The 22,095-nt window shown below is 43.3% G+C and overlaps 2 protein-coding genes across 3 annotated transcripts; one reads left to right on the top strand and one right to left on the bottom strand.

Moving 5' to 3' along the window:
* Positions 1-156: 156 nt before the first annotated feature.
* pfas (phosphoribosylformylglycinamidine synthase) lies at positions 157-15,443 on the top strand. Of its 2 annotated transcripts, XM_007550537.2 has the most exons (28): positions 157-453; positions 2,174-2,298; positions 2,380-2,515; positions 3,501-3,606; positions 3,695-3,893; positions 4,768-4,873; positions 4,959-5,099; positions 5,177-5,301; positions 5,393-5,521; positions 6,899-7,036; positions 7,554-7,682; positions 7,804-7,877; positions 7,959-8,115; positions 8,195-8,256; positions 9,163-9,324; positions 9,450-9,686; positions 9,781-10,011; positions 10,120-10,300; positions 11,366-11,449; positions 11,600-11,755; positions 12,044-12,163; positions 12,895-13,040; positions 13,124-13,331; positions 13,742-13,833; positions 13,902-14,016; positions 14,099-14,248; positions 14,576-14,716; positions 14,879-15,443. In XM_007550537.2, exons 2-28 carry the CDS (start codon positions 2,178-2,180, stop codon positions 15,187-15,189), a joined length of 3,957 nt encoding a protein of 1,318 aa, XP_007550599.1. In that variant the 5' UTR covers positions 157-453; positions 2,174-2,177; the 3' UTR covers positions 15,190-15,443. The 2 variants fall into 2 exon arrangements, with proteins under 2 accessions (XP_007550599.1, XP_016526185.1); XM_016670699.1 differs by lacking the exons at positions 157-453; positions 2,174-2,298; positions 2,380-2,515; positions 3,501-3,606 and adding an exon at positions 4,036-4,049 and having other exon boundaries at positions 3,816-3,893.
* Positions 15,441-19,923, bottom strand: LOC103137030 (E3 ubiquitin-protein ligase RNF170). Its single transcript, XM_007550538.2, has 6 exons — positions 19,471-19,923; positions 18,904-19,013; positions 18,432-18,540; positions 17,248-17,321; positions 17,049-17,159; positions 15,441-16,196 (listed from the first exon to the last, which is right to left on the bottom strand). The coding sequence occupies exons 2-6, from the start codon at positions 18,922-18,924 to the stop codon at positions 15,843-15,845; spliced, it is 669 nt and encodes a 222-aa protein (XP_007550600.1). The 5' UTR covers positions 18,925-19,013; positions 19,471-19,923; the 3' UTR covers positions 15,441-15,842.
* Between the last annotated feature and the right edge of the window lie 2,172 nt (positions 19,924-22,095).

Raw genomic sequence — 22,095 nt, 5'->3', positions numbered from 1 at the left:
GACGTTAATTTAATTAATACTGTTTACAACAAAATATCAGGAAAATTTATTGATTTATTATGAAGGTTTAAAACTATGAAAGAAGTGAAGTTATGGAATAAAATGGATAAATTAAAGTTTTATTCGACAGAACTTAGGCTAGTTGGCGTGAAGCTCATCTGTTTTTACAAACAGATACGGAGAGGCGCGGTGGTGAGGTGATGCATTCAAGGTCTTCCCAAATTGTCTGACATTCCAGGATCATCTCCCTCAACGATCCCCAGCTGCGCATGCGTGATGCGGTCAGAGCGGCGCACATGTGAGTGCTGATCTCCGTCCATCCTGCCCCCTGCCAGCCTGCGTTGCCGACCCATAAGCAGACAACTTCCAAGCTTTCGTTCAGGAAGACGAGTCTTGTCCAGATCTGCGGTGACTGTCTCAGCTTTCCATCCTAAACTAGTGAAGCTGCTGCACGTAAGTTAGCTTCCTGCTAACTCTCTGATCCATAGCTTTCAATAAGTAACTCCTCCTCCTTTTGGATATATTAGTGGTGTTACTCTTCATCTTCTCGCAGTCACTCTTGTACTGTTGCTAATTGCTAAACTCGTAGTTACCGTGAAAAAGTGTGTGCGTGCTGAATACATGCTTTATGCAGTTTGCTGCATAAAACTCCTGATTTATGCTCCCAGTGTTTGAATCACGACTGGCAGAGGAAAAACTGAAGTGAAAGAGCTTTGAAATGAGTAAATCTCTTGTTAGATAGGTTTTCCTCTAAAAGAATCAAACATGATGACGTGAATGAGGGAAGCAGACATGCATTTTAGAAACAAACTGATGCTGCATTCAAAAAGAGAAAACATTTTTCTTATTTGGACCTTGAAAATCTGACTCTGTTCTTTGTTGTTTTTTTTTTTGTCTTCACTCAATGCTGGCGGTTAATCATAAACCTCTTATTCTTTTCACTGAACGTAGAGATTTATATATAATTTTTTTGTTGTTATCTTGCTAAAGAATGAATTTGAGTTTATCAAAGCAGAACAGAGGACAGTCCTGATCTGAGTTCACTCTCTTGATTAGGGGGTTTCAGTATCAGGGGTCGCCTTTTGTCAACATTTTATCTGTAGAAACCAGAGTTCTGCTCATCACCATGTTGTCTTTAACTATGCTGCTGAACTGGTCTTGAGTTGAGGCAAACTTTGCGATTTATCAGTTTCACTTCAAAGTTTAGCTTAAAATTATTATTATTTTTTTTTAAAGTAGATTTATTATTCAGAAATGATCTGTGCTTTATTTATTGTCTAACTTGTTTAAAAGTACTTTATCAGTCTTTAATCTAAGGCTTAAAATGCACTGTGGAAAGTACATAAATTTAATTTGAAAAGTAAACTTTTCATATTTATGTATACTTGATTGTGATTGTCTCTTTTATGATTTAACACACAGCTTCGTTTGAAATCTGATTTGATTAAAACTATATAAGAAGTGACGTGAATGCCCAAACTATTACAATAGTTATATTTACCCAATAGTTTGGGTAACTACTGACAAAAAAGAAATATTTGAATAAAAATATGCTTCGGTTTCCAGAATTTCATGTGTTTGGGGTAAAAAAAAAAATCTGAATAAAATTATAAATTATTCAGATGTTATGAATAACAGCAACATTTAATTTCCCTTTGGGATTAATAAAGTATTTTTGAATTAAATTTGAATTGGATTTGAACCTTGATTTGCTACAACAGCTCTGTTTTAATTTTTGAACCACTGACATAAAACCAACAGATAAATTTGAACTCTCCCTGAAATCAAAAAGGGCCATTTCATCTCATTTAGGGTCTTTAGATTATCTTAGATCAACCATGTCTGGTTTGGTGACCAAGCAAAGAATTGACTTTTGTTTTTTTGTTTTTTATTTTTTATTTTGCATTTTTACAAATAAAGTAAAATTAAAAGCGATCACTAGTTGAACTTTAAAGAATCTGTATTGAGCATACATTTCTAGTAGAGCATAAATGAAGCGTACCTAAGTTGCCATACAAGATGCTAACTTGAACATTATGTTTTCAGCATCTTTGGAACATGCAGAAAATAATCTAAACATAAACTAGGCTGGGTTTTTTTTTTCTAAACTTGCTTCAAAAGGGGAATGCTTAACAGGCTCAGTGCCTCGTTAACTGGATTTTCTTCTCCTCAGAAAAATGGCCGTCCTGAGGTTCTACAGCGGCGAAGCTCTGATTGGACGAGCCTTGCAGAGGGCAGCAAAGCTCTTCCCTCACCTGTCCATTACGACCGAGCTGTGCTACAACGTGGAGCTGACAGGTGAGATCACGCCGATGAACTCGCTCTTGGAACGGCGGCCTTCCACCTCGCCCTAAATGCTCTTCCTGCTCTCCTCCGCAGGCTGCGAGCGTCTGGATGCGGCGCAGACGGAGGTTCTCCTCTGGTTGTTTCGTCCTCCTCTGCAGGCGGAGCCGCTGTCTGACCAACCGAGGCTCACGGAGGGAAGCGGGGACAAACTAGTGGAGATCGGACCGAGGTGCTGCTCGTGACTTCTGCACACCGGAGGCTGGCATTTCATTAGCTTTAGTGTAACAGCATACAGCATCCTTAAGGGTGGCGCAAAAAGAGAGGGGTCTCCTTAACTAATCCTCTTTGCATAACTAGACTACATCCTCCAGAGGCCTGGTTTCTACGTCTCACTGAAGTAGCCATGAAGGAAGGTTGATTTGGCCGTATATTCAAGACAATTATTCTGTGAAGTGGGTTTACAGTTTATGCATTTTAACAAGGTCCTCACTGTGTTTTGGAAGAGAAGCAAGTCCACATAATCACTGATTCTCCACTGAATTTGCTCAAGAGGTGTAGGTCGTCTAATTTTTCCGCTGTCAGATTATGCTGCTGCAACAAACGCTAAATTTGTCTTGGGGCCCTTTCTCTACCAGCAGTGCTAATTAGCAAAGCCAGCATAGTTTCCTAATTGGAATCTGGTCCCTAGGACAGAAAGTGTGAAGCCTCACTTCCACACACAGTCTCTGGTGTCCCATGGTCAGCAAAAGAAAAAAACGTTAGCTTAGCCCATATCTGATCTGTCGGTTTCATGTTGTAGCTCTGCTCATAGTTTTGTAGCAAGGAACTTGGTGAACTGGTGAAAATGTATTCATTTATTCATGTAATGAGGCTTCGAGGGTAACGAGACCAGCATGAATATTCATCCGCTCCTTTTAATGAATATTCATCAGAATGCAGGCCACTGAGGTGAGACACTTTGAACCTCAACGTGTGTTAAGTGTGCCGTAATGTGGTTTGCTTTAGAGGAGTGACATGAGAATTTGTCAAAATGTTTAAAGTGGAAATGGACCAATCAGGTATTTTCCTGGCCAATATGTCAAATATTTGTCAATATTGGTTATTGACCATAGCAGCCTTATTAATGCTGCGCATATTTCCATATATTTGCATCCATAGAACGTGGGGGTCGTTCTGAGTTGTGCGTCAGCTTTTTTTTGTCTGTGTGTTTTCAGGCTGAACTTCTCTACCGCCTGGTCAACGAATGCCGTGTCCATCTGCCAGAGCGCCGGCCTCTCCAACGTCACGCGAGTGGAGCGGTCCCGCAGGTTTCTGATCAAGGTCGCTGACGGTGACACGGGAAGGTCACGATTCCATTTTACTCCTACTTATTTATTTCTCTGAAGCGACCCGTCCGTCTCCTCGTCAGGCCGAGAACGGACGGAGCGCGGGCGAGCTCAGCGCAGACGTGAAGGAGCTGATCGAGTGTCTCCATGACAGCATGACGGAGTGCGTCTATCAACATCCCATCACCTCCTTCGCCGTGGAAACCGCGCCGCAGCCGGTGTTTGAGGTGGACGTCCTGGGGAAGGGCTGCGCCGCCTTGGAGACGGCGAACAGCGAGCTGGGTGAGGCTTTTTGGCAGCGCTGAGGTCTCCGCTGCTCTGCTTTTAGCTCCACACACACCGAGTCTCTGGTGTTTATACCCTGCTGTGATATCTCTCTCCTCCTCCTCTCTCTCTTTCATCTTTCTTCATGCCCTCTTTCCAGTCTTGCAGCTCGCTGTAAGTACTCGGTGGAGGCCGTAACGTCACATGATGCATGACATTCCCACTTAGCTCGTTAAGTCACAAGACGATGAAGCCGCTGCTCATTATCTGGCATATCTTGTTTCTGTGTGCCTCACTAACGTAGTGAAACCAGCAGACAGGCCTGCTTTATCAAACAGACCAAGCATGCTGGACGTGGTGTGACTTGTGGAGCAAAGCTGAAGATTTTGTGGTAAAACTGAAACATTCTGCGAAAAGTATTTGCTTCTCTTAAACGTTTAAACATTTTGTCACTATACAGTCGTGAACTTTGTGTATTTCAGTGAGGTTTGAAGTGATGGGCCACCACTGAGGAGGAGGGTGTAGAGATGCAGCTCCATGTTCTCTAAACACCTTCACTTGGCGCATCAATATGTTTTGCTATGGATTATGACAGCTGTGTTATATTCAGTCACATTCGGGGGATTAAAAGACGTAAATCCAGCCAAACCCATTTGGTCATTTTATTTTGCTTTGCTGTGGAGCAAAACATGGTTTATATTGCGAGGATTATTTGATCAGATTACCAGTCATTGGACGCATCAAAGCCAGACTGTGTTGGGTTTATCCTCCCTTGGAGAAGTGTCGGTGTGTGTCGGTGTGTTTGCCGTTTATCCTTTTTCTCTGTCTGAATCGGTTCACGCTGCCTGTTTTTGCCTTGGTGTTTACGCTGCTGTCTGTGTGCGTGCTCCAGGTCTGGCCTTTGACTCCTGGGACCTGGACTACTACACGTCCATGTTCCAGAGGATCAACAGGAATCCCACCAGCGTGGAGTGTTTCGACCTGGCTCAGTCCAACAGGTGGAGCGGAGGAATCGCCCGAGCATCCTCCTCGTTTTACGTTTTTGACTCGGTTCCCAAGCGTGTGTGTCCCTCTGTGTCCCAGCGAGCACAGCCGCCACTGGTTCTTCCGCGGGCGGATGGTGATCGACGGGCAGGAGCAGCCGGCGACCCTCTTCAGCCTCATCATGGACACCCAGCGGCACAGCAACCAGAACAACGTCATCAAGTTCTGCGACAACAGCAGGTGGCGTTGGGAGACGCTCGCGAGCCCGTGGCCCCGGGCCCCGCCCGCTCTGTGAAACGTTTCATTTCTGTGTCCAGTGGCATCAGGGGCGGGGAGCTGCGGTGCATTTACCCAGCAGACCCCTCGGAAGCTAGCCCGTACGAGACACGGCGCTCTGTGCGACACGTCATCTTCACCGCCGAGACGCACAACTTCCCGACCGGTCGGCTCTCACTTCCGCCAGTCAAAGTCACAAGTAACCGACGTGGCTCTAGTACAAAGTAATGACGCTTAGCGAACTCTGAACCTCGCAGGTGTCGCGCCGTTCAGTGGCGCCACCACGGGGACCGGAGGTCGCATCAGAGATGTCCAGAGCGCCGGGCGAGGAGGGCACGTCATCGCTGGGACTGCGGGATATTGCTTCGGAAACCTGCACATCCCAGGTAGCTCACTGCGCCGTGGGGACCAACTGCTCTAATGGTGGCAGGAAATAAACATTTGTTTGTTTTGAACTTTATTTTTTGAGCACTTTGAAAACCTTAAAGGGAAGAAAAACTTTCATAAAGTACAGATGGATCTCAATATTTTAGAATATCATCAAAAATCATTAGACAAAGGGTGTTTATTGTGATGTAATGCCCTGGACGATCATGCGGAGTATTGTTGACTTGTTGTTACTTGACCAGCAGATAGTTATTGACATTCTGCACAATAAGTCACAAAATGTTATCTCTGACAGATGAACTAAGAGGAAGTTGAGTGGAAGGAAAAAGTGTGGTAGTGAGCGATTCACAAGGCGTGGACTCCAACAGCAAGAGCTGCTGTGTATGGTTATACTTTTAGTTGGTGGTAGTAGTTACTTTTTTCAGAAATTTAATTTATTAATTTCTTTAGCTGGAAACTATAACCATTAATATTCTCAGAAATAGTCAAATAATAATAATCCTATGTGCAATAAATAAATATAAGTTAAACTTTTCAACTTGAATTGCTGAAATAAGCGAATATTTAGGTTTTACCTTATTTTCCTGAGATTCACCTATAATTCCAGAACAAAGGCCAGTGAAGTTGGTCAATAAGGTCTGTAAATCATTTCTAAAGCATAGAGTTTAACCCAGAAGTTTACACACACCGAATAAAAACACTCACAACTTTTTTCTTTTCTCACTATCTGAAGTTAAATTAGACCGGAGTGCTCTTGTTTTAGTTTAGTTAGAATTACCAAAATAATTTGTCTTTCCTAAATGTCAGAATAATGGCCTTTCAGCTTTACAAACCTAAGTGAAGGCGAAATGTTCATCCTGGAGAGGATTTGTTCTCCTGTCAACCTTTCTCCAAACTAGACATACGTTCGGGATGCACGATATATCGCGAGTATATCATCATTATAAATCCCACTGTGTGCAATATTCATATTGCAGAGGATTGTTTGGAGTGCAATAATTGTTGGCTAATACATGTTATGAAGTTGAATTTCTTACGCTAATGTAATATTTAGCCAGGTGGTCAGAGTCTGGATACTAATGATGACCAAAATGCTAAAAGTCATAAAGTGATAGAAGCACAGATGAGAAGTAGAGAAAAGAAGAAAATCTTGACTAAAAGAGACTGAACATATTTGTTCAGTCACTTTTCTAATTCTCCATTTTTTCCCCCCAAATTCAGTAAGCCTTGTGTGGTCTGACGTTGTGCTAGACTTGCTGGTGTTCCCACCTGCAAGAGGAACAATAGTAAATTATAGTAATTTAGGAAAACTAGTCTTAAAATAATTCATAAAATCATTTCAGTTTCAATACTTTTCTCTCTGTCCTCGCCTGCAGGCTACAGTCTCCCTTGGGAGCAGGAAGGTGAGGGCTGGGAGTATCCATCCAGCTTTGCCCCTCCACTGCAGGTTGCCATTGAAGCCAGCGATGGAGCTTCAGACTACGGCAACAAGTTTGGAGAACCTGTCCTCTCAGGTGAGAGAAGACGGTTTTGTTCTTCAAGTTTGAGTTAATTCACACAACTCGGGTAATAAACGGTGTAAAACTAGTAGGTTTAATATAAATAACTACTCAAAGGTTCTATTTATTAGAGTAAAAAACACTCCAATCGATTATCTAATAACATCCGCTTAGACCTTCTTTCAGTGTTGTAGTTTGGCCTCCGTCCAGGAGAGGGCACGTTTTTTTTTTATTCAGTATGTAATGAAAAATTTGTTATGAAAAATGGTTGACTCTCTTGATATACAGTGGGTTTTTTTTTTAAACGGCTGCTTATCAATTGTTAATTGATCAATAAGATCCGTCAACTTTACATTAATTCATTAATCGAGATCCTGCACTGCTGTCTGCAATAATATTTAATGTTTGTACTGAGGATGTTGGGGATTGCCATACCAACATTTCAGGAGATACTTAATGACTGATACTTGAATGATACTTATATGTCTGTAGGGTGTTTGGTTACTATTATCTTAGAGTCTTCTTCTTCTAGGTTTTGCCCGTTCCTTTGGCATGCGGTTGGCTAATGGAGAGCGGCGGGAATGGATCAAGCCAATCATGTTCAGCGGCGGTCTTGGATCGATCGAGGACAACTACGTGAAGAAAGAGGAGGCAGAAGCCGGTAATGTCCGACTGTCTGCGTGAACTCCAGCAATCCATTCTGCAGCTATTTTTACAACGCGCATTGATCAGTGAGTCACTCCGTCTCCCGTCGCTCCTCTTCTCCGGCTGTTTGCAATCAGGGATGGAGGTGGTGAAGATCGGCGGGCCGGTGTATCGGATCGGCGTGGGAGGAGGAGCGGCCTCTTCTGTTCAAGTACGAACCACGGACAGGCTGGCAGCGTGCTTACGTGACGCTGATGATTTTTGCAACGAGGAAGCTGTTTTCTTACTGCAGGTGCAAGGAGACAACTGCAGCGAGAGGGACCTGGGAGCGGTCCAAAGGGGAGACGCTGAGATGGAGCAGAAGATGAACCGCGCTCTCAGGGCATGCCTGGAAAGAAGCAACGGCAACCCCATCTGCAGCATCCATGATCAGGGAGCAGGAGGAAATGGTTCGAGCTTCGTGGAGTTTGAAAGCATTTTAAACTTTGAAATGAGAGGCCGAGCGCTGACGCGTGTTCTCGTCTTAAGGTAATGTTCTGAAGGAGCTCAGCGAGCCAGCCGGCGCTGTGATCTACTGTAGTAAATTCAAGGTAATGGGCACAAACATCTCAACTTTTGCTCAGGTTTGCACATGAATGCAGTTGTTTTGCACCAAGAAAAACAAGGGTGGGTCGGAAACTCGTGGGCGGGTCGGTCAACAAGCAGTGCCAAAGCTCTGCCATGTTGTGGTGACAACAACACTCTTTAGTGTACATGCTGTTACTGAAGGAAGACCTAGAGGTAGCCATTTTCAATATCAGTGAGATGCTTGAAGTAAAGCTAGAGGAAGGAAAGAAATGAAATGTTTTCAGTGCTAACATTTTGTGGTTTATCTAGCCTGCAGGAAAGATCAAGACTTTAAGCAGATAACAGGAAGGCTCAGTGGAATACGGCTTGCTTGCTTTCATTTAACTGAGTTTTTAACAACTCTGTCCTGAAGCATTCTGGAGTTAAAGAGCCTTTCAGAAATGTCAGAGTTAAACTGTCGACATTCTCAAGGAATACACAGTCTGCTGTTTCAGTAAGGCTGGCTGTGCTAATCGCTATTGTAAGGTGCTAACCACAGTGTTAGCTGTTGGGCTGCCTCTGCTGCTTATGTGTAAAGACTATAAAGGACTGATAATGACAGGAAGAGCAGAAAAAAAAACATCCTACATTATATTCTTAAATTTGAATAAGAAATATTAAAAATATCAAAACTATAGAGAGAGAGAAGAGTGCCAAATTATAAATAATTAATGACTAAATTAATCAAATGTGTAATAAAAAAAAAAAAACTTGACATAAATATAGAATTATTTTTATAAGCCTCAATTAACTGTAGGGATTTCATTTTTCAGTTTTAAAATTTTTTATTATTTAATAAGTTATTTATTCATTTTAATCTGCCACTCTTCATTCTGAACACAAAACCACATCATTCCCCTCTTTTTTTTCTTTTTTTTCTGTGTGTGCAGAAAGGCGACCCCACGCTGAGCGTTTTGGAGCTGTGGGGGGCCGAGTACCAGGAGAGCAACGCTCTGCTGCTGCGGCCGTCAGACAAGTCGTACCTGGAGAGAGTTTGTCAGCGGGAAAAGTGTCCTGTTGACTTTGTGGGACGCATCACAGGAGACGGAAAGGCATGCTTCATAACTTTTTTTGTCCACTGCGGCGTTAAAACGTAGCGGAAAATTGTACCGGGATGGCAGCAGCTTGTTTATCTTCATGTGTGTGTTTTTTTGTTTTGTTTTTTTTTTCCACACAGATCGTTCTGGTTGATGACGAGGGAAGCGACGGCGATCGGGCAGACGGCGTCCGCCATCCTGTTGACCTGCAGCTGGATTGGGTTCTGGGCAAGATGCCGCAGAAAGAGTTTCGGATGGAGCGCCTGGCCCCCACCCTTCTGCCCCTGAGTCTTCCTGTTGAGCTGACGGTCAGAGACGCCCTGCAGCGGGTTTTACGTTTGCCTGCTGTGGCGTCTAAACGCTACCTGACCAATAAGGTGGTGTCTTTTGCCAAAATAGTTATTTATATATTTTTTTTATTGTTCCAACATTTTGTGACTCTGTCCCCACTTTGCTACCTCCCTCCTTTAGGTGGATCGCTCTGTAACCGGCCTGGTTGCCCAGCAACAGTGCGTCGGCCCCCTTCACACCCCTCTGGCCGACGTGGCGGTCGTGGCTCTGTCACCGTTCGGCCTGCAGGGGGCGGCCACGGCCATCGGGGAGCAGCCGGTCAAAGGCCTGGTTTGCCCGGCGGCGGGGGCCCGGATGGCTGTCGGAGAGGCTCTCACCAACCTGCTGTTTGCCAGAGTCACGGCTCTGAAGGTGAGACCACCAAAACTACCAGCAAACATGTTGTGGAGCTGAAAGTCCCGACTGATGCGACGACTTTTCAGTTTCTGAGATATTTCAAGTTTCCGTGCCGCATTTCAGGATGTGAAGTGCAGTGGGAACTGGATGTGGGCCGCCAAGCTGCCCGGCGAGGGGGCATGTCTGTGGGACGCCTGCAAGGCCATGTGTGAGGTCATGGGTCAGCTGGGCGTGGCCATCGACGGGGGCAAGGACTCTCTGAGCATGGCGGCCAGAGTGGGGACAGAGACGGTCAAAGCGCCAGGTACCCACACTTCAGTGCTTCAGTCCAAGAAGATCCACGTCTGGTTTATAGAAGCTCATGTAGGCTCGGCAGTCGCACTGTACGAACATTTGAGCAGCAACCATCATCATTTACGTTCCTCACCGTTATTTATGCACCACAGAATAGGCAAAGAGAATTTTCTTACAGATTTTAAAAGGACAGCATCGCAAGAAGAAGAAAAAGATTAAACCTAAAGCTTCACACACAAATAAAGTCTCTGTAGCAGTCGGGATTTTGATCTCTTATTTTCCAAAAGTAAACATAAACCTCATGTTTTAAGAGTGAGGAGTAGCAAAATGAATCCAACAGTACAGTGCAATAGTAAACTGTTAAGAAACATAAAATCTGTGTGTTTTTACACAGTATTTTTGTCTGGGTTTTATAGCAAATATCTTAGTTTTGCCTTACATCCAGTGCACTAACTTACAAGTAACTCTTCAGCAAGATATAGGTGCTTGTTTTAAGTCAATAGTTTCTTTATTGATGAAAAAGTACTAGATCCACTAGCAGATTTTTTTTTTTACTTAAAACACAGGAAAATCAGTGTAAAATCTGCCAGTGGAGCTAGAACTTAAAAAAAAAGAAATCAAAATTAGTATTACAATGGCCGACTTCCTGAGAAACCCTCGGCTCATTCACTGTTGTCTGAAAGGTTTTTCTGTCTCAGATGCTAAAATTCTGATGTTTTCTTTGTATCAACCGTCCTTTTGTGTACATGTGCAAGTTTTTTATTTCCTCTTTGAATCATCCATAACAGTGAACCTTGGGCAGTCTGTTGTATTTTTAAGCAGTCAGCCCTTCTACCCTTTAAAGTAAATGAAATATAACCTGAAATCAATACATCACTTGAAACCGTATTTTTGCTCCGTCATGAACTAATAACACTTCATCTGTTCAGCCTCACGGCCAGAATGAAATATGTCCCAAAAAAAAACGGCCGGGAAAACGCTTGTAAAATCCTGTCTGCACGTTTCGTCCTGTGTTTTTGTCTGCGTACTCTTAATGTATGAGTTTCAGAATTTAACAGGATTTAATCTGCTTCAGGCGCTCTGGTTATTTCTGCGTATGCCGTTTGCCCCGACATCACAGCCACAGTGACGCCGGATCTCGAGGATCCAGATGGGAAAGGTGCGATATGCCAATAGAAACAAAGGACGAATCCATCACTCTGATTGGTTGAAAGCAGGATTTTTGACCTGAATTGACCATAAGCCACACTTTCCACAACGTCACAGTGTTTGTTTTGTGTTTTTTTTTTTGTTTTTTTTACCCCTCTAGGCGTGTTGTTGTGGGTCCCAGTCAGTCCAGGCCGCCACCGTCTCGGTGGCTCTGCCCTGGCTCAGTGCTACAGTCAGCTGGGGGACGTTTGTCCTGACCTGGACAGGCCTGAGTTCCTGAGCGCCTGCTTCACCACCACCCAGAAGCTCTTAGAGGGTCAGTCTGCCAACACATTCAAACTTTTAAGTACGCAGATGAACACATGCAAGTGTTTGCTTTGGTTAAGTCTGCCTAGGGGTTCCCCCCCCCCCCCTCACAACTTGTCCTTCATTAGCTATAATCGTACCGTGATAACACTGCCCCCTGCTGGTTTGGTTGTTTATTTCAGCAAATAAAAGGCTGCCATTGATTTCCATCAGTGACTTTTAGAAGCCAGAGTATCAGTTTTGTTTTATTATTACAAAGCTGAAGTTTTTTTTATTTATTTTTTTCCTCTTCGCTCAGATCGTCTCCTCAGCGCAGGACATGACATCAGCGATGGAGGCCTCGTTTCCTGCCTGCTGGAAATGGCTTTCGCTGGGAACCGTGGGTTTGACGTTGAGCTCTCTTCAGACGGATCCGGAGGTGAATGAGTGGATTTGTTCTGCTTCGCTGTCATAAAACATTCAGCCTCTTCAGGTCCTTATGCTGCTAAGACCTTTTACAGGCGCTCATCATCAAAACGGTGAGAAATCTCTCCATTTTTACACAGGCATTAGAGATATTCGTCTTAAAAACTTGAATTAAATGCCACCAACTTCCTCACAGATACTATTGTAAGAAAATCAGATCAGGTTTTATAAGAAGTGCAAATATGATTCTTGCTTTTTCTGCAACATTTCTGATCCACATGTCTGTGTTTCTATAACTATTAACTACTCAAATATTATAAATCCTAAACTACTTTTTAAGGGAATTATTGAGTTTTATTAAAATTAATTTCTTTCAATATCAGGTTAAATTTTGAGGCTTTTGTTTTTGTTCAGACTTGAGCAAACTTGAGGTTTAACGCAGATATTTATTCTAATATTTCTACTTATATTTAAACTACTTCAGTAGCTTTTGCATTAAATTGTGTCCATTCAGTTATTTTTTTCAATAAAACCTATATTGCAGATCCTTAAAAAGTACACAAAATTAAGACCTTAAAATGTATTGGATTCCCTTTTTTTCTTTTTTTTTTCTTCTTTTTTTTTTTAAATGTATGTTTGCCTTACATGCAGGTGCAGGTTTTTCTGCTGCAGCCTGCTCACAGTATTCACTCTGCCTCCTCTCCTTTACTCAGTCAACTGTGGCGCTCCCTGCTTTCTGTGCAGTGATGGAGCTGCTGTTCAGCGAGGAGCTGGGTTTGGTTCTGGAGGTTTCTCAGACTGACCTGGAAGCCGTCTGTCAGAGATACAGGGATGGAGGCCTGCGGTGCCATCGCATCGGCAGAACCTGCGGCTTCGGACCAGAGGCTACGGTGAGACGTCCGCAGAGCATGCCGAGACCCTCTTCTGTTCACACCGATTGATTCTCTGATGCCCCTTCCCCGTCGGTTCCCAGGTCAGGGTCCGGGTGGACGGACAGGAGGTTCTGTCCGAGTCGCTGCCCGACCTCAGGGCTGTTTGGGAGGCAACAAGCTTCCAACTGGAGCGTCTCCAAGCCGACGAGCTGTGCGTGAAGCAGGAGGAGGAAGGGCTTTCCAGGAGGATGCAGCCTTACTTTAAGCTGACCTTTGACCCCTCTGAAACTCCTAGCATACGGCAGCTCGGTAAGATCAATATTATATTATATACAAGATTATATTGGTGTTGTGAAATATTCACTTGCAAAATATTTACGTGTCAAACGTTTGATATTGTGTCATGTTGCAATCACAAATTACAATGTTTTTTTTTATTTATTTTGTTTTAGAGATTTTCTATGATAGACCAACAGAATATAGAGCATTATGGTGGGATGGATTATTTCACAGCTTTTTACAAATAAAAATCAAACATTTTGTATTAATCTATTACTCTGTATCCCTCAAAACTACATTACAATTAATGGTTCTAATGTGAGGAAATATTGAAAAGTTGAAGGGGTAAAAGGATATATTTGTAAGTTTTCATATCTCATGGTAAAGTAATCCCAAAGTTAACTTTACTGAGTCAGCAATTTCTGCTTTTCTTCCTTCAGCTGCAGGTTTGCCACGTGTCGCCGTGGTCAGAGAGGAGGGCAGCAACGGAGACAGAGAGATGTCCGTGTCTCTGTTCATGGCGGGCTTTGAGGTCGATAACAAGCGCCTCGCAGTCATGTGCGCTCACTTCCTGGTTTAAATGTAACCCTGGTTGTGCAGGTTTGGGACGTCACCATGCAGGACCTCTGCTCCGGATCCGTCACCCTCCAACCTTTCAAGGCGGTCGTGTTCGTCGGAGGATTCAGCTACGCAGACGTCCTGGGATCAGCCAGAGGTGAACCGTGAAGCGATGCTTCATGACAGGATGCCTGCAGGTGCAGGGTTCCTCCTACTAGCAGTTTCTTTCTTTCCTTCAGGCTGGGCTGCCACTGTGGCCTACAACCCCAAGGCTAAAGCTGAATTTGAGCGATTCCAGCGGAGGGAAGACACCTTGAGTCTGGGAGTGTGCAACGGCTGCCAGCTGCTCACCCTGCTGGGCTGGGTGGGAGAGGGAGAGGAAGGAGCAGGTGAGATCAGACCAGAGCGCTAACGAACAAAGAATATTCACACTGCCTCGGATCCAAATGTAGGAGCTCAGAAATGTCTTATTCAGCGACAGAAAAAGAAATCCAACTATTTTAGGGCTAAAACTAGCGATTGTTTCAGCCCTTAGGTTTTTGAGAAAATAGCCACTTATCAGTTCATCGTTAGTTGACCGATAAGATCAAACATCTTTCGATTAACTCACTAATCGATAACTTGCATGCCGATTAGGCTGCTTAGAAATCTTATTACTTTACTTCTCCCATTTTGTTTTTGTCTAAATGTTTTTTGTTTTTTTTTTTTTTGGTTAGACTCTGAAGTGGTGCTGACCCACAATCGGTCCGGCCGGTTTGAGTCGCGTTTTGTGAGCGTTGGGATCCAGAGTTCGCCGTCCATCTGGCTGAGAGGCATGGAGGGCTCTGCGCTGGGAGTCTGGGTCGCTCACGGAGAAGGTAAAAACTCTGAGCCTCGTCGGATCCTTTGGGTTCGTACAGCAGTTAAAATAAAAATCGGGGTTTTTACATATTTGCTTCGCGAACAGCTCTGCTCACTAGTAGGTTCAGAGAGCACAGTGTCAGCAGCCATGTTTGACGTTTGTCCTCTCCGCCCTGCAGGTCTAATGCGATTCCGCAGCCCGTGGGCCCAAGACCTGATCACCTCCTCTGGTCTCGCCCCTGTCCGTTACCTTGACGACCAGGGTTCCCCCACAGAGGAGTACCCTCTGAACCCTAATGGCTCCCCTCAGGGCATTGCAGGCCTGTGCTCCAGGGACGGAAGGCACCTGGCCATGATGCCCCACCCGGAGCGCTGCACCCTGGGCTGGCAGTGGCCCTGGGCCCCCAGGGACCTCCGGCCTGCGCTCTCACCCTCGCCCTGGCTGCGCATGTTCAGGAACGCAGCCGCCTGGTGCAGCAACACAGATTAATGTGATTCTAGTGCTGGTCAAGTATTACAGGATTCAACTTTTCACTTTCTGCTACATGACTTTGTGTTTTTAGTGCAGTTTTTGATGTCAGAGACGGTTAAGAACTCAAATGTTTACATGTTGAATCATCTGACACTAATAATGTTTGCTGGAATGATCAGCTGCATCCTTGAAACATTTAAAACTAATCTTCATCATGAATTTGTTTTAAAAAAAAAAGTTTTCTGGGACTTAAATAAAGATGAATGTTACAGTACAATAAATAATCTTTATTTTAACCATAAAAACAACTTCCTACAATGTCACATATGTACAGGGAAAAAACATCACAGTACTGGCACGATGGCTGTTGTCTGCAACCTGCTACATTTACAGGTTAAACTTTAAAGGATGAGATTTAAAAAGTCTTTTCCAATATTGCAGCAACTAATTGACGCTCAGGAGCGACAGCCGAACCGCCACACTGCATTTGAACGCATCACAGTTACATAAGCTCTGTAAACACTAGACAAGCAGGCCTGGAATCCACAGTCTGAGGGGATCAATGGTGTCCGGCTCTTGTCAATATTCTCTCATCTGCTCATGCAACGAGGCAGAGAGCAGAAATCTAATAAAAGTCAATTTCAAACGTCTTGCGGTCGAGCAGCATAGAACTACAACGAGCTCCCCATGACTCCCTGTGAGGTCGTTCTGTTCGGAGAGTGTCGTCCGCCGTCTGGTGCAATTTGCTGGTTGACGTTAATGACGCAAAGGAGCAGCAGAATGACCACCACCAGGTCATCCAGGACCCCCAGCAGTCCGCAGAGAGAGGGATCCGTTTCCAGGGGGGTCGTCGATGACGACGACGGCGCGGGGTCGACGGAGAGGGAGGAGGAGATGGACACCACAGTGCCAACGCAGCACAGGGCCACCCTGAAGAGGAAGAGCCAGACGAGGCTTCCCATGGTGCCAAGGCCACGAGCCAGTAACTGCAGAAGAAGAGGAGCGTCGCAGAGGTAGTCTGTCACCTGGAGGGGGCGCAACAAAGGTCAAGTCGGACCAGAAGACATGTCAGAGGGTTTCACACAGGGGAAAAAAAAAAAAAAGAGCAAATCTAAAGTTTAACCCGATCCATGTGGTGTTCTGTTCTGATCAGATGAGATCAAAGTTTTTTACACAGATTTAAAAAGCTAGAAAAATGGATGGAGCTAAAAACAAGGAAATCGAGCTGAGTGACGTTATCCCTCCACCTTTTTCAAATCAAACTAATGGTGTGGCAAAAACCTTTATCTGCTGCCATCATTTTAAAGATATTAATGAACGTTTCCAGAGGTCATCAAAGGTCAACCAGCACACCTAAATCAAAAAAGAAAAAAAAAACTGCTAGAAAAGTTTAGCTGCACAAACCAGTGCAAACAAAGCACTATTAATTTATACCAATTTTGTTTGGGAGGGGGGCTTGGCTTCTTTCTGGTCCTGAATGCATCGTCTCCACTTAGCTATGACATCATCAGGGTGCTTTTCTAAAAAAAATACCTTTTCAAAAGGACTGCAATTTTATCTGCTTCTGTTTTACTAATCTGCCATGCTCCCATCCTCCAAGAAGCCCATTTGGATTTCCTAACAGCGGTACATGAAGGAGAAGAGCCTTCTGGGAAATCAATTACCTTCTGGCTCTGCCTTTGTCAAGTGTTAACGAGGTCCTCTTTCGTGTGCCTTTTTTATTTTTTTTTTTTAGAATGAAATAAAACTTTTGGGTTGCATAAGAGGTGCTCTCATTACCGAACCCGTTGTGTGCAAATGTAATGAATCTCATCTCAATCTCGTCTGATATTGCAATTCATCGCTGTGAAAGGAGTCGTCTTAGTGCAAACACTGACCCTTCGCGGGGCTCCAGAGTAGCGTTTGTTGTAGTCCGTGATTTCCCCGAGAACTTTCTTGGACTGTTGATCTGATCGGCTCTCCTTAAACAGGTTGCACAGCACGCTGACCTGAAAGAGAGACGGGCTGCTTTTTATTACAGGTGTGACGCTCGCCATGCGGCTCTAGATTAACGGTAAATCTGTCACGTCAGTCTACCTTCTGTCTGCAGAGGGGACAGCTGACTGCGTCCAGCCAGGAGCCATGTCTCCAGTAGGTGAGCAGACAGCTAGCTGCGGAAACAAACACGACCTTTTAAACACATTTGTCACAAAATGTCAGTTGATTAAACAAGGTTTCGGTTTTCTAATATCTGTGGAGAGTCTAGACGGGCGTTAACGGTGAACGTGGCGGGGAGAGCATGTGTTTTGTAATCAGTAGCTGATAGCGTCAAGGTTAAACAGGAGTGGGTTTATGTCATAAATGCTATCACTATCCAGATGTAAAGATTTCCAAACATAGAAGCTAAACGATTTCTTTCCCAGCAGGACACGAGAACCGTTGATAAAGTAAAAAGCCTGGCTGAAGTTTATGAAGGTCTCTGGTTGAAGTTCACTCAGAGAGCCGACCCGTCTTCACTCATCTCCTCACTGCACTAACGTATTTATTAGGACTTTATGAACAATATTTTTCCAGTTTTGGTTCTTCAAGTGAAGATTAACTCTGTGAACTTCTGTGCATCAATAAACCACAATCAGGGCTACAGCTGCTGTACACTGATTCTGAATCACTTGTTGACCAGCGATATGCTGTGCTCAGCTCAAGGATTCACACATGAACTTCTTCACCTTTACAACATCAATGCATTTAATGCATTTCACTGGGAAATGCATCTTCTGGTACTTTGAGGTGCATTTCTTCCACGTTTCAGCATCTGGAGACTAAATTTTGCCCATTATTATTTGCAACATGGGTCAGAGTGACTTTGAAGAGGTCCTTCTAACTCATGAATATGTTTTTGATTAAATCATTCTGGCTTTAGAGACATTGTCCTGCTGGAAAATGAACCTCGGCTCCAGAATAACAGCTTCACAAATTGGTCTGTATCCCTACAGCATCACACACATCCACCATTATATTTTCAGGATGATGTGCAGCGCTTGCTTTCAACCATATGTGAAGTTTTCCATGGGCATAAAGAATATTTCATTTTGGTTTCATCTCATGCAGATTTTTATCTTCATACAATAAAAAACTTTATTTTCCCCCCTCACTTTTAGTTATGCACAACTTTGCGTTTGTCTGTCACTTAAAATTCCAATAAAATACATTGAAGTTTGAAGTTATAATATGAGAAAACGTTTACTGTAAGAGTGGATGGGTCACTTTGTGTGATCTCGTACCACAGAATAAATGGCCGCAGTTGGTCTGGACTGGGAATGTGGCCGTCTGCAGGCACACTGGGCAGTGGGAGTCTCTCGAGCTCATGGATGGACAAGACTGCATTGATTCCTAAAGAAAGACACACGTAAGGAAATTACCAAAAAAAAAAGAAAAAAGAAAACAACAACCAAAAAACAAATGTATAAAAGCATATAGAGGAGAATCAGGAATTCCTCTGAACAAGTGCAATGGGTTTTGTCTTGAGTCATAAAACGCTTCCAGAGACTTTGTGTTTAGTTAAGGTTTAATAGGCTCATATGAGGAAATGCGGGATTGTTCCAGGCTTTGTTTGGCAACAACTCCCTGAGGCCGATTACAACCCCTAATAAAAGTTGTGATTATTATAGGGTCGGACAATGGATGGCATGAGGATAATCACGTACTGAAGAGCCTGCAGCTGCAGCTGTGGCTGTGTGTAACAGTGACACTCACCTTATGGCAGCTTGAGTGCATTTTTAGCCGCTGGCTTTGTGCAGGTCGAAGCTGTGGATGACGCCAGGTGATCCTGACCCACTTGATCTTCAGGGTGCAGATGGAGCAGTCTGCAACATATGACATGACATGACATAAATGTGTCATAAACATGAGCTCATATAGCTGCCAGTGGCGAGATACTGACAACACATCACTACTGACTTGAGCTTGATAAGAGTGATTAAGCTCGAATCTTCTCTGATTGTGGCTCACACTCATATTGATGCTCTGCAGTCTGACAGTTTGCCTACAGTATTTAAAGGTTGCAGTATACATGTCTAAAATTAAATAGGCTAACATTGTCACCCAAAGTGTATTTTTATACAGTTTTAAGCATGACAAGTATAAAGTGCATCCACAATGAACAGGATTGACATTAAACGATAAACGCATCAGAACAACCTCTAAAAATGTCCTAAATAAATCCCATAACTTTACATTTCTACACATATAAATTAATTCAGTCATTTTGGGAAGAGCAGTTTGGAGTCTTTGTTCAAGAAAACACGAGGAAGTGCGACGTACCTGGACTGAGACGAGCGCAGCGAGGTCGCGGTTCTCGTAAAAGCAGACGTGTTCAGCAGAGAAAGGTACAGTCTCTGTTTCCAAGCAGGAAGTGAAGTGCTGCCTGACAGCATTGCAGCAGATAATAAATCCCAGCTGCTCGTCAATGATTAACTACACCCTCCAAAATCAGACGGAGGCCTTTGGTTTAAAGGTAGCGCTGCAGGCGTCGGGTCAATGAGACTTTAGAGGAGCTACAGCAAAGAAGGCGTTTAATTTAGTTTAAATAGGACTGTGATTATTAGTGTTTGTAATTTAAAAAATAATGAACATGTATCCGTTTTACTCTGGTCACTGATAAACAGTTTGGATCATATGATCAGTGAGATAAGTTTCCTCCCACGCTTTGTTTGGTGGGTAGGATCTGAATTAGCCAATCATTTACTTTTCGTTTGCTCTGGCAAACCTTCTCCACGCAATATTTCACTCCCAACGAACTCCTGGTTATGAAATCCACGAAGCAGGCACCAGCAATGATGGGATTTACCAGAGAATTTAAACTAAAGACATCAAAAATGATCTTAAATACTACTTTAGGTTGCTAACAGACCCGTGCAGGCGTTTACAAGTTTAAAGTATTAAAACACCTGTCCAGATTGAACTCAAGGTCCAATTTTAATTTACACAAAGTATGAAAAAATGGGTTCAGAAAAAGTCGAGACATTTGCTTCAGATTTTTTAAAATCTAGCTTTAGCAGAACCAGACTCAAGCTTGTATTCAGAAAACCCTTACACTGATCAGAGGACATAAAACTAGACAGATCATTTTGAATGTTGGAATCAAAGTAAAATTTAGTGTCCCATGTTGAGGAAGTCATTGTTTAGCCTCTGTTTGACATCTTCTGATGCAAGGTCTCCATGAACTTTGCAAGGATGGCTGTTTCCATGTTGCCACTGCACAATGCAGGAAGCCTCCCATCGACAGGCTTGGTGAAGATACAGCAAGCAAGTGATGCAAACCTGCCATTTTATCCCTTGATGTAAAACTCTTTCATTTCTGGTCTGTAAATGCATCAGCAGACTGGTTGTTTTTAGTGCATTTATTCATTGTTTTTTTCCCTTCTGGTTTCAAAACTACAACCTGTTTCAAAGAACCCGTAGCACTTTTTTTCTATCAAATTAAATCATTTTATTGTCATTTTATGGTAGAACTACTTTTGCTTCCTCCGACAGTCCAAAAACATAACGGTTAGATTGTGCATGTGTGCATGTGTGTGCGTGCGCACGTGTCTGCGTGTTTGGGTACTGTATGGGTGTAAGTAAGGTCTGAAAGCAATTAATTTTTTTTACATTTTCACCATTTGTCATTTTCTGTAAATAAATTCTCAAGGTTTTTAAGTAGAGTTTGAAAAGGTGTGGAGTGGGGACACATATTTATCATCTCAACTATCAGGAGGACACTTGTCTTTACATTATCTGAGTTAAAAAGAGTTTAAAAATAAAAATCAAGAGAAAATGCTAATTTTATTCAAACAAACACCAGCTTTTGCAGTTGTCTCTGAATTTTGCCTGGTTTATGATACAACATAATTTATCAAATCAAGCAAAATCTAGAAAAAAACAACAACTTTGGATGCATTATTAACCTATGAAACAAAATTTGATTTGGTGAAAATCACAATCAGGCAGGTTAGGGTCTTCACTACTGTCGCTCATAAAAGCCTGATCGGTGTGTATGTAATGTTCTCAGTTTGACTGAGTGGTCTTATTGCTGCTTTGAAAACTTTGATGGAGTCAGCTGTGCCAAACGAATATAAAAATTCAGAGCTTTTGATGTGTAACAGAGTAAAACCAAACCATAACGACTAAATGGTAGGACTGAATGAGTTAAATGCAGCTCAGCTTTCATTATGGAAAAAGACACCAACCAGTCTTGGATCTGACTGCTCAGACAAACAGAGATAAAAGACAAAAGGTCAGTGGAACAGTGGTCACTACAATCAGACTAACTTCACACTAGTTCTGTCATCATGGTGTTTCCTGAAATTCAGTAACAACCACCAAGTTTTCAACCCAAAAGGAGATGTGTCGACAGAGAACCAAGAGATGGAGAACTCCTAATGGGGTCATATTGGTCATAAAACTAGATTTTTGCATCAAATCATTTGACAATAACTGTGTCAAAGTAAATAACCCAAAACGGTGCTCTTGATAATGCAGCGGATGTCAGATGTGACTGCCAGTATTTCTCTCACAGAAGTTTGACATTGAACTTGAACATGACAGGCCTCACATAGTTCAGGAGTACATGCAATGCGGGAATATCTTGGCTAATATTTACTCTGGCACCCCGCATAAAAGCTGGAGAGTCTGCTGGCTTCAGGTCATCTAAAAATAGTCGCTAGTCAGTAAGGGTCAGTGTCACAGAGGGGCAGAAATCAGATCAAACCGCAGCACTCCCCAGCTGACATTTAAAACTGGCACAGAGGGGTACCGCCCCCACCCAGGGTGAACAGGTAACGACCAGTGTTCCCACACACACACACACACACACACACACACACACACACTATTACATTCAGTAATGTTCTGGTGATTTCATTTTGTAAACCATAACATAAAGCGACAATACCAACACAGAGAAAG

This window comes from Poecilia formosa, unplaced genomic scaffold (genome assembly GCF_000485575.1).
Source record: "Poecilia formosa unplaced genomic scaffold, Poecilia_formosa-5.1.2 Scaffold37, whole genome shotgun sequence".
Lineage (NCBI taxonomy): Eukaryota > Metazoa > Chordata > Actinopteri > Cyprinodontiformes > Poeciliidae > Poecilia > Poecilia formosa.
The sequence above is the reverse complement of the archived record's forward strand: the minus strand, read 5'-3'. Positions and strand labels throughout refer to the sequence as shown.

What these genes read in the sequence shown, in the direction of transcription:
- pfas (XM_007550537.2), top strand. Translation starts at nt 2,178, where the DNA reads ATGGCCGTCCTGAGGTTCTACAGCGGCGAAGCTCTGATTGGACGAGCC. An exon ending in CTACAACGTGGAGCTGACAG is followed by an intron (nt 2,299 to 2,379) that starts GTGAGATCACGC and finishes TCTCCTCCGCAG; the next exon opens with GCTGCGAGCGTCTGGATGCG. An exon ending in CGAGGATCCAGATGGGAAAG is followed by an intron (nt 11,450 to 11,599) that starts GTGCGATATGCC and finishes TTACCCCTCTAG; the next exon opens with GCGTGTTGTTGTGGGTCCCA.
- LOC103137030 (XM_007550538.2), bottom strand. Translation starts at nt 18,924, where the DNA reads ATGCACTCAAGCTGCCATAAG. An exon ending in TGCACTCAAGCTGCCATAAG is followed by an intron (nt 18,541 to 18,903) that starts GTGAGTGTCACT and finishes GTCTTTCTTTAG; the next exon opens with GAATCAATGCAGTCTTGTCC. An exon ending in ACTCTGGAGCCCCGCGAAGG is followed by an intron (nt 16,197 to 17,048) that starts GTCAGTGTTTGC and finishes CGCCCCCTCCAG; the next exon opens with GTGACAGACTACCTCTGCGA.